Below are 10670 nucleotides of genomic sequence, written 5' to 3'. Positions count from 1 at the left end.
GAAAAATATCAACGATACATAAAAAGCTTAACTACTCTCTAATTGATTACCCAACACTACATCTCCATCTTATGTTTACATCCTTTCCTCCCAGCCTGCCGCGTGTCATTGGTTGGGCCTTCGGGCGGCCCGGCAACCCTTTGCCACTATTGGCTAGGAGACCTGCCCGTCAGCGTCGCGCCCGAAGCCGGAACCCGGCGCGGGCGGGGGGCCTGCTCCTTACCCAGGGGGCCCCGCGGCGCCCGGAAGAGACTGCGGTCTGGGCCTTAACCCGGAAGTACTCGCTGCAGGTTCCGCCCTGGGCCGTCCTGGCGGAGCTACCTCTTCCTCATCAACTCGGGAGTTCGGGAGCCCGCACTGCAGCCCGAAGGCGTTTGCGGGCACCCGGAAGGCATTGGGTGAGGGCCCGGGCCGCGGGCGGTGTGGCTCGGCGGGACGACACCTCCACCGGGGCACGCTCCGGGGTCCGCGGCTGCTCTTCCGCTGTGGGCTGCGTCCCCGAGCCTGGCGGGACCCCCGGGTGTTTGAGGGTGTCAACATTTAGGTCAGAAAGGTTGACCTAGACGCGTGCGTGAGGGGCTCTCGCACCCCCGTCGCCGGGAGGACCCAGCCCCACGGTGGTGACGGGCCCCTGCCCTTAACTTCCTCTTCCGCTCTCGACTGTACTGCACCCAATTTCCTCCGGACGGAAACCTCCACTTGGTCGGCCTTGACGACACATTTCGGATTGCACTCTCTCACTCCCCTCCTTACGTCCGGCATATTTGGGGCTCCTCCGGGACCCAGAAAAGACCCCTTGTCCCCGTAGCTCCAGGTCCGGTGAGCGGGCAGGTGCGGCGCCCACAGGGCCAGCGAAGCTCCCTGTTCTCGGCTCGGGAGCTAAAGGGTAAGTCCTCCCGGACCCGACCTCCCGCCTTTGGTTGTGAAGTTTTCTGGGTTTTGTTCTTAGAGGGCTCTTGTGTTCTGTTTGCCTGAGTTAATACGTGGCGGCTGGCGTTGTCACTACTCTCCAGTTCTTGGTGAGCCCAGGGTTTGGGGTGCAAATAATAAGAGGTCACCAGAGTTCTTGCCCTCAGAATGGAGCCAAAGACAGAACAGAATTGACTTCACGGGGAAGACGGGTAGCTGGAAACACCGAACTCCATGTTTCCCCAAAGCCCATGGCACCCCAAGGAAAGGCATCCTGGGCAGGGGGCCAGGCTGGGATGTCCCAGGGGCTGTGGTAAAGGCCTCGGACTTCATCCCACCAGCAGGGGACGCTCTCGAGGTGCGGACACCTGGATGAACTCCTGACTCTACTGACCCTCCACTTCCTGGTCGGTTCCTGGCCGGTTGCATCCGATGGTCTCTGGGTCAGTGGCTGCCAGCGGCTGGTGGTGGTGACGTCACCTGACAGCGTGCTGCTCTCACAGCTGTACCAGAGGAACATGCAGTATTCCTGATCCGTTGCTAGTTGTCCCAAACTCTCACCAGAACTAATGGTGGGACCCCCAGCAAACAGCTTATGGCTCTATCCAGGCAGGGCCAGGCCCGGGAAGGGAAATGGTCCAGTGGTTGGAGGGGGAGGGCTGGGAGCAGCCCACAGTTGTCTGCGGCCTTCTTCCCCCCCACCCCCACTCCATCTTTGACTGAGACAAAGGCAGCTCCTCCACAGCAGTGCTTTGTGCTCACACCACAGCAAAGGGCTCCTTGTATCCGCCACCCTGTTGCCCAGGAGCCATTTACTGACGAGCGTGTGCCCTGAGCACCTTGTGCACATAGTCCAGCCCTGCACAAGGTGCAACGAGAGGGAACAAGACTCATCCCCGAGCCTCGAAATGTTTCCAGTCTAGTGGCCATCATCGCACACGGTGACAAGGGCCGGAGGGCGTTCTTAGGCCAGTGCAGTGACTGGCGCCAGAAGGGATGTTGGCCTGCAGTGAGGATGGAGAAAAGCGGGCAGGTCACCAGGCAAGATGGGCATGACCTGACTGGCTCTGGATGGGGTTGGAGGCGGGTGTTGAGTCTGAGGAAGGAACCCAGAGGACCTCCAGGAGACTGCTGGCAAGGACGGAGGATGGTCTCACCACAGGACCCAGCGTGGGAGCAGTAAGAGCAGAGGGAAGCCCTGGCTGGTTTGGCTGAGTGGATAGAGCATCGGCCTGAAGACTAAAGGGTCCCAGGTTCGATTCCAGTCAAGGGCATGTACCTTGGTTGCGGGCACATCCCCAGTGGGGGTTGTGCAGGAGGCAGCTGATCAATGTTTCTAACTCTACCCCTCTCCCTTCCTCTGTAAAAAATCAATAAAATATTAAAAATAAAAAGAATCTCAAATTATATTTATACTAGAGGCCTGGTACACGAAAATTCATGCATGGGCGGGGGGTGTCTCTCAGCCCAGCCTGCCCTCTCACAGTCCGGGAGCCCTCAGGGGATGTCCTACTGACGGCTTAGGCCCGCTCCCCATGGGATAAAGGCAGCTCCTCCACAGCAGTGCTTTGTGCTCACACCACACCAAATCCCATCACCCCGCTGCTGCTGCCACTACTGACTGCAGCAGCTGCGAGACCTGAGCCCCACCCTCACCGCTGCCTGAGCCCATGGCCTTTGTGAGCCCACAGCTGCCATGAGCCCTGGGCCTCACAGCCGCTGTGGCTGTCTGGATGGACTTCCAGATGGACGTCCAGAAGACATCTGCCCTAATTAGCATATTGCCCTTAGTATAGATTTAAAGAAGGTAAATATCAAAAAAAAAGAGTGAAGACAGCCCTGCCATTTTTGCTCAGTGGTTAGAGCATCAACCCACGGACCAAAGGGTCAAGGGTTTGATTCTGTTGCAGGTTCAATCCCTGCCTCTGTCAGGGCTAGAGCAAGGAGCCAACCAATCGATGTTTTTCTCTCTCCCTCCCCTCCACGCTCTAAAAATCAATGGAAAATATCTCTCACTTCTTGGGTGAGGATTTAAAAAAAAAAGTGGGGGAAGATGGGGGAAAAATGCAGGAGTCACCAGCAAGCTGCTTTGGGCCGGCAGAGCCCTGGAGGGGAGTGAGGGGGAAGGGAGTGCATGGTCCTTTGGGGTCCAGGGCTGACAGTACTCACTGGATGGGGTTCCAGAAGATGGCTTTGATGAGAGCCATTGGGTGAATGCAGACGCTAACAGGCCAGAGGTGGAGACCAGAGTGGGGCTGAGGAAGAACATGCCCCAGAAGTGGAGTGGTCTCAGTACAGAGAGGCTGAGGCTGAGCGTGGAACCAGCTTCCAGAAGGCGAAGGCCTGGCCCTGAGCAGGAGGGAGCACACCCTACAGCTCCCGTAGGATGATGTACGGGATGATGGGGGAGGGGCCAGGGCTGGCACAGCTGCTGTGAAGTATCAGTGGGCGAGCATGCTGAGAACTTATTCCCGGGCTTGCCTCTGGATCAAGTGGAGTATTTGGGGGAGGGGTCTTCCCAGGTGATCCCCCATCCTTGGGGGCTAAGGTGAGTGGGACCAGAAGAGCCCCCTTGCCTGCTGCCCCTCCTGGCCTGGGGAACAAGGGAGACAGCAGGGAAACAGGCTGGCACAGGGTCCCTGCTGGGAAGGCAGGAAGGAAGGGTAGGGGCGAAGGCAAGCACAGGTAGTCAGCGGGCCGGGGGCCTTGTGTGCTGGATGGGCACCCAGAGCGCCCAGGGGAGCCAGGGTCAGACTTCAGAGTCCTGGTGCAGACACCTCACTTTCAGGAGAGGGTCCAAGGTTCCCAGAGGAAGGCAGATGCTTAACTGACCCCTCACCCTGGCAGCCTCTCCCACCACATGGAGGGAGCACAGAGGACACAGTGAAGACGCGACCAGCACAAAAGCTTTATCGACACAATCTACAAGCGGCCGCTGGTCTGTCCCAAGGAGGACAGGCCTTCTCTCACACGGTTACTGAGATGTCAAGTAACACAACTGCAAGTCAAACCTAACACGTTCCTGGCCAAGGATTCTCGCCCGTTTTCATGACGGTCATGGGGACGCCTTTTCCTCCGACGCCGCTGCAGAAGGCCCCTCAGTGGTACTGCACCACTCTGGAGAATATGCCTTCAGGCTCCTTCCCGTCCCCCAAGGCGGCGGCAAATCCTTCCTCTCGCCTCCTTTTGGCCAAAGCAGCCAAGGATTTAAAAGTCTTTGGTTCGTAGATGGCCAGATCGGCCAGCACTTTCCTGTTGAGCTCCACCTGGCACTGTGAAGAGAAGTAGAGCCTGTTTCAGCATCAGAAATGTGTTTCTCTGCAGCAGAAGAGCATGTGCCGAGCTCCTAGTCCCAGCGCATGAGCTGGATCAACTCCTAGGAGCATGTCCTGCACGGCTGCAGGGCAGGCTCTGCCCTCAAAGGACACGGTGTTTGGGGAGGCGAGAGAGGGGGAGGGGGAGAGGGAAATCCCTCCAAGCAGGACGCTGGAGGACGAATGTGGACAAGGCAGGGAGGGCTTCCCTGCAGGAGGTGACGGAGAGGAGGTTGCCATCCAGTCCTGATGCCAGAAAACCAAGGATCCTGTTTAGGGTCAGTGATCCTCACCCAGACAGGCTACGACTGTGGGCCTGGGGTAAGCCTTGACGTCAGTTCAGAAGAGGAAACGACAACTCCCATTTACAAACGATGAAGTAAGACAGGAGGAGAGGAAGCAGGGACCCACACGGGCCTTCCCAGTTCCCGCCGACAGCCAAACCAAGTCGCCGGTCAAGTCAATCTGCAGGTGACTTTAGAAAACTGAGGCCCCGGCTGGTGTGGCTCAGTTGGCTGGGCATTGTCCTGTGCCGTGCACCGAAAGGTTGCCAGTCTGATTCCTAGTCCCTTCACAGCCCTAAGTGGTGGGCTCGATCCCCAGTAGGGGGCAGGCAGGAGGCTGCCAATCCATGTTCCACTTTCACATTTAGTTCTCTCTCTCCCTCTCCCTTCCTACCTTCCTTCCTTCCTCTCTCTCTCTCTCTCTCTCTCATCAATAGGGGGGGGGGGGGGGCAAGTGTGATCCCATGCACCAAAAGGTTGATTCCTGGTCAGGGCATGTGCCTGGGTGGTGGGCTCAATCCTGAGTAGGAGACATGCAGAAGGCAGCCAATCAATGATTCTCATCATTGATGTTTCTATCTATCTCTCCCTCTCCCTTCCTCTCTGAAATCAATATTTTTTTTAAAAAAATGGAAAAAATGCCAAAACCGGTTTGGCTCAGTGGATAGGGCGTCGGCCTGCGGACTGAAAGGTCCCGGGTTCGATTCCGGTCAAGGGCATGTACCTGGGTTGCGGGCACGTCCCCAGTGGGAGATGTGCAGGAGGCAGCTGATTAATGATTCTCATCATTGATGTTTCTATCTATCTCTCCCTCTCCCTTCCTCTCTGAAATCAATAATATTTTTTTTAAAAAATGGAAAAAATACCCTCAGGTGAGGATTAACCAAAGTAATAAAAAGCTTTAAAAAAATTACCAAAGACAGAAACTGGTACAAGATAGAAGCACAACACCCAACCCCTCAGAAAATAGCATAAACACCAAACAGAACAATTACCAAGGTTTTGTGACACACCTTTACCCCCTTCAAGACATTTTCCCCCCAGACAGTACTAGAGGCCGGCGGGATCAGGCTGAAACCGGCTCTCCGACATCCCCCACAAGGGTTCCCAAATTGCAAGATGACACAGGCCAGGCCGAGGGACCCCACTGGTACACGATTGGGGCCAGAGGGACACGGGAGGATGGCCAGCCAGAGCGTGTCCAGCCTGGTGGTCTCGATCAGTCCCAATCAGCTGGACCCCAGCAGCAAGCTAACCTACCGGTTGGAGCGTCTGCCCCCTGGAGGTCAGTGCACGTCATAGCAAGCAGTTGAGCAGCCTTAGCATATCATTAGCATATTACACTTTGATTGGTTGACTGGACACTTAGCATATTAAGCTTTTATTATATAGGATGAGTTTCAACTCTGCTGCCTCATCAGAGCAAAAAACTGTGAAATTAAAGTTAAAGCCAAGTGTTTCTGCCCTTTTCCCTGGATGGAGAAATGCATATTTGTGTCTTGCCTATTTCCAATTCTACCACCAGCAGGACAAGGGCAAAGCTAACGTGGGGAGTCCCTGAACTGACAGAACTCCACCCAGATAACGAATCCGTGTTCAGGTGCTAATACTGCGTTGCCTGGCTGTGGGGTCACGCCAGCTGGACCGGTTTCTGCAGACACTCAACATCACAACAGGGCCACGTCCTCAACCATACCTTAACTAAATTGCCAACGAACGCTGGGTAATGCAGGCCGTGCTCCTGGGAGGCAGCTGTGATTCGATTAATCCAGAGCTGAAATAAGAAAACATTGAGATGCTTAAGAACCAATTGTAGCCCTAGTTGGTGTGGCTCAGTGGATAGAGCGTCGGCCTGCAGACTGAAGGGTCCCGGGTTTGATTCCAGGGAAGGGCACGTACCTAGGTCACAGATGTTTCTGTCTCCCTGCCCCCCTCTCTAAAAATCAATGGAAAAACACCCAAGGGTGAGGATCAACAACAAAAAAATAACTAATTGTACGTGGCGCCCACACCTCCCAGCAGAGGTTCTGCACGGACTGCTGCTGTAACAGTGCACGGGGGTCAGTGTCCCTGTTCAGGCACTCGGGCTGCAGCACCAACAGCAGCACGCCAAGCTGGTGCCCGTCCCCCAACGCCAGCTTCTCTCTCAGCAAGCGGGGAAGCGGGTGCAGCGGGGCTGATTCAAACCCACTCTCAGGCACCGAGAACACAGCTGAACGAGACCAGCAGACTCGGCTCAGAGTATGGGCAGGATCCACGTGCGGACCAAGGCAGCCGAGAGGTGCGTGCTGCCTCAGGGAGAGCAGGTGGGCAGAGCAGGGCCGCAGGGAAGGAGGGCCCGGCTGGCAGGGAGCTGCAGGTGGTGGAAGCTATGGGGCGGGGAGGGAGGGAGCCAGTGACGCAAACGCTCCTGAATGGATCTGTTCCGTCAAACGGGGCGGCTCTCGCAGGCCACCCTTTACTCGGGGTGAAGGCTCGGGTCCTTTCTTCCCAGCTCAGTGGTTCTCCAGTCTGGGCATCAGAGTTGCCCCAGGCTTGTTAGAACGGACTGCCGGGCCCACCTCCAGTGCTGCTGCTGCAGGTGCACGTGGAGCCTGAGACTCCACGCTTCCACCAGGTTCCCAGCAGACGCTGCTGCTGTACAGGAGGGAGGGAGCGGGCGGGGGCGGGGACCAGGCCACAGCGACCCAGTCGGCAGGGTTCGCCTTCCTAACGAGTGGGGTGGGACGGGAAGCCCCCCGGGGCTTCAGGTGGGAGGGGGCCCTGAGAAGCGGACACAGGGGGCGGGTTGGGCGGAGCGGGGACCCTGGCCACCGGGTCCCGCGGGGTTTGGGGTGAGAGGCGTGAGAACGAGAGAAACAAAGGCCTGGAGAACGGTGCTGAGGTTTCCCCCTCAGCGGCAAGGGGACGGGGTCTGTCCGCAGCCGCGCCGGTCCCGCGGGAGGGGAGGGCGGGGGCCAGGCCCTCTGCCGGCGATGACACGGCGCCCGAGCCGCGATGGACGCCGGGCCCCCGGGGCCCAGGCTCACCGTCCTCAGGATGCCCCTCTTCCGTCTCCGGGCTTTCGTGCATTTCACAAACGCTCTGATCACAGCCCGGACGGCCAGCCGGTAGCAGCGGTTCTTCCTCCCCCGGAAGTGCTGGGTCAAAAAAACGGGAGAGGAGGGTTAGCGGCGGGGACCGCGGGCTCCCGGGCGCGCTGGGGCGCGGGGCGGGCGCAGCCGACTCACCCGCGCGTGCTTCAGCACCTCCTGCACCCGCCAGTAGCGGTCGGTGACGCGGCTCCGCAGCCAGAGCTGCGTCGTGAGGAAGACCATGGTGCCCAGCAGGCGTCCCCGCTGAAAGACGCCCGCGCCGCGCGCCCGAGTGCTTCCGGGTCAGCGGCCCGCCGGGAACTTCCGGGGCACCGCGCATGCTCCCCGACCCTACCGCCGCCCCGCTTTCGTGCGCATGCTCGGGTGCGGCGGCCCCGGTGCGCGCGCAGCCTCCTGGGGTCTCCCTCCCTTCCTCCCCCGCGTCTGGGTGTGGGCGTGGACTCCCGCGGTGGGGGCGGTGGAGAGGCAGGAGTCTACCAGCGGTTCTCAACCTGTGGGTCGCGACCCCTTTGGCGGTCGAACGACCCTCTCACAGGGGTCGCCTAAGACCATCCTGCATATCAGATATTTACATGACGATTCATAACAGGAGCAACATTACAGTTATGAAGTAGCAACGAAAATAATGTTATGGTTGGGTCACAACATGAGGAACTGTATTTAAAGGGCCAGAAGGCTGAGACCATCCGCCACGCGCGTGCTGCCGTGTGCCCTGCGGAGGTTGAAGGGCCGGTGAGGCCGCCACTGCGGGAGCCCGGCGGGGGGCGGGAATCTGCAGGGCACCAAGGCCACGTTTTGTTTGGTTCCGCCCCATGAACACCCAGAACGGGCCGGTCCACGGACACCCACGGGGACGGGGCGTGAGGGGGCGCGGGGAGTGGCCCGGGGACAGGGCTTCCTTTCGAGTGATGACAGGTTCTGCCACTGGGTAGAGGGGGCGGTTGCATGAGCTGTGAAAGTCCTAAACGCCACAGCAATGGACGCTTTGAAATGCTTAAACTGGTAAATTTTACATTTTGCGTATTTTACCATAAAAAATAGTGAGGGGGCAAAAAGTAAGTGCAATTTCTTTATAATGTTTTCTTTGGATGTAACTTTAAATTCTAGGAAAGTTGCAACACTAGTTGAAGGAATTCTGTAATACGTTCTCTGCAATTGCACCACCTCTTTACATTTTGCTCCGTTTCTTTCCTTTTTAAAAAATATTTTTTTTATTGCTTTCAGAGAGGAAGGGAGACGGGGAGAGAGAGAGAAACATCAATGATGAGAATCATGGATTAGCCGAGCCCGCAACCTGGGCATGTGACCTGATTGGGAATTGAAGTGGTGACCTCTTGGTTCCTGGATTGAAGCTCAACCGCTTTGAGTAAAGGCATTTTATGAGGGTACAGGGGTGGGCAGTCGGAGACAACTGTCTGTTTCAACTGTTTGGGGTGGGGGGTGGGGTCTCATTTGTGGAGACGGCTGAGTGGCAACAGGGAGAGATTTTTATTACTTACATGTCCTGAGTGGAGGGGACATGCCAGGGCCCACAGTGCCCCAGGGAGACCAGTATCAGTGAGGAGGCAGGAGTGGGGAAGGGGGGGTTCAGGCTAGAGCCTTTACTGGGGTTCCGGCAGGAAAGGCAACACAGGGCAGGGAAACCCCCCAGCACCCTCCTCCCCTGGCCTTGCTGCATAGGGCCACCCCTAGCTGTCCGGTGCCTGGCCCAGGGGACCTGGGGTGGGGAATATTAGTGGGTGTGTGGGCTCTGGATCGCAGGGGAGCTGTGAACGACTGTGGCCAAGGGTTCAGCCCTGACATGAATGGATGCAAATCCTCAAATGCCAAATCGAAGATAGCACAGCAAGAGCACCCCCAGAGACAGAGAGAGCTGAGGGTGACACCCCCACGGTGGACAGACAAAGGGCAGGCCATCAGGCTGTGGTCAAATCTATGGCCATGAGTCAGTGTCTCTACCAGAGAACGTGGAGAAGGCTGGGACTGCGGAGGCGATGCGCCCCTGGGAGTCAGTGGGGCAGTCCCAGGTCAGGCCAGAGGCTCACTGCTGGGCTCGAGCCACTGTCCGCTGCTGTTCCAGGAACTCCTGTCTGTTCTCCCCTCCACCCAGGCAGGTCTCAGCTCGGAAGAGGGGATCCTGGCACACGCCCACGGCTGTGGGAGCCAGGAGCTTCCTGTCCTGCGCTGTATGGCCCAGGCCCCCCGGGCTGTGTGCCCCTGGCAGTCATTCTTGGTTTTTTAAAATCTACTTTTATTGATTTCAGAGAGGAAGGGAGAGGGAGAGGGATAGAAATATCAGTGATGAGAGAGAATCATGGATCGGCTGCCTCCTGCACACCCCACACTGGGGATCAAGCCCCCAACCCGGGCATGTGCCCTGACCAGGAATCGAACCATGCCTCCCGGTTCATAGGTTGATGCTGAACCACTGAGCCACACCAGTCGGACCCTAGCAGTCATTCTGCTCTCTGCAAAGGGGAGGCTGTGCCTGGGACAGGCCCTCCTCGGCCCACTTGGTCCTGGGTCACCTCACCCCACTGCGCTCTCAGGGCAGGGCTGGCCCCTCGGCTCAGCAGAAGCTCGGCGGCGGGGCTGTGCCCACGCTCCACAGCGAGGTGCAGGGGTGTAGAGTGGAGCCAGCCAGCAGCGTCGACCTGTGCGCCCCTGTCCAGGAGATGGCTGGCGACTTCCACATGGGCGCTCCGGGCAGCGTGGTGCAGGGGTGTGAGGCCCAGTGAGTCTCGAGCATCCACCTCCGCTCCCCGGGCTGCCAGCAGCTGGACGGCAGGCAGGTGTCCGCCAGCGGCAGCCCTGTGGAGCGCAGAGCGTCCGTGCCTGTCCCTGAGGCTGGGGTCCGCCCCGTGGTCAAGCAGTGTCTCCATATCCTGGAAGAGGAGGGGAGGACAAGGCAGGGGCCGCCCTGCCATTTGCCTGGCCCCACCTCACCTGGCCCGGGTCACCTCACGGCCTCTTAGCACTGCTCCCCAGCTGGTAAGTGTGCGAGCCCCTATGGTACCCGAGGGCTCTGCTTAGAGACTAACACTTGTCCCCCTCACTGTCCTTAGATG

At 58.3% G+C, this 10670-nt stretch overlaps 1 protein-coding gene across 2 annotated transcripts; it reads right to left on the bottom strand.

The window, feature by feature from the left end:
• Nucleotides 1-3797: 3797 nt before the first annotated feature.
• MRPL20 (mitochondrial ribosomal protein L20) lies at nucleotides 3798-7897 on the bottom strand. Of its 2 annotated transcripts, XM_006108312.3 has the most exons (4): nucleotides 7738-7897; nucleotides 7537-7647; nucleotides 6204-6281; nucleotides 3798-4181 (listed from the first exon to the last, which is right to left on the bottom strand). In XM_006108312.3, exons 1-4 carry the CDS (start codon nucleotides 7822-7824, stop codon nucleotides 4008-4010), a joined length of 450 nt encoding a protein of 149 aa, XP_006108374.1. In that variant the 5' UTR covers nucleotides 7825-7897; the 3' UTR covers nucleotides 3798-4007. The 2 variants fall into 2 exon arrangements, with proteins under 2 accessions (XP_006108374.1, XP_014305835.1); XM_014450349.2 differs by lacking the exon at nucleotides 6204-6281.
• Nucleotides 7898-10670: the final 2773 nt, after the last annotated feature.

Source organism: Myotis lucifugus, unplaced genomic scaffold, assembly GCF_000147115.1.
Source record: "Myotis lucifugus unplaced genomic scaffold, Myoluc2.0 scaffold_2065, whole genome shotgun sequence".
Taxonomy (NCBI): domain Eukaryota; kingdom Metazoa; phylum Chordata; class Mammalia; order Chiroptera; family Vespertilionidae; genus Myotis; species Myotis lucifugus.
This window is presented reverse-complemented; position numbering and strand designations above follow the sequence as displayed.

What these genes read in the sequence shown, in the direction of transcription:
- MRPL20 (XM_006108312.3), bottom strand. Translation starts at nt 7,824, where the DNA reads ATGGTCTTCCTCACGACGCAGCTCTGGCTGCGGAGCCGCGTCACCGAC. An exon ending in AGGTGCTGAAGCACGCGCGG is followed by an intron (nt 7,648 to 7,737) that starts GTGAGTCGGCTG and finishes TTTTTGACCCAG; the next exon opens with CACTTCCGGGGGAGGAAGAA. An exon ending in AGAGGGGCATCCTGAGGACG is followed by an intron (nt 6,282 to 7,536) that starts GTGAGCCTGGGC and finishes TTCTTATTTCAG; the next exon opens with CTCTGGATTAATCGAATCAC.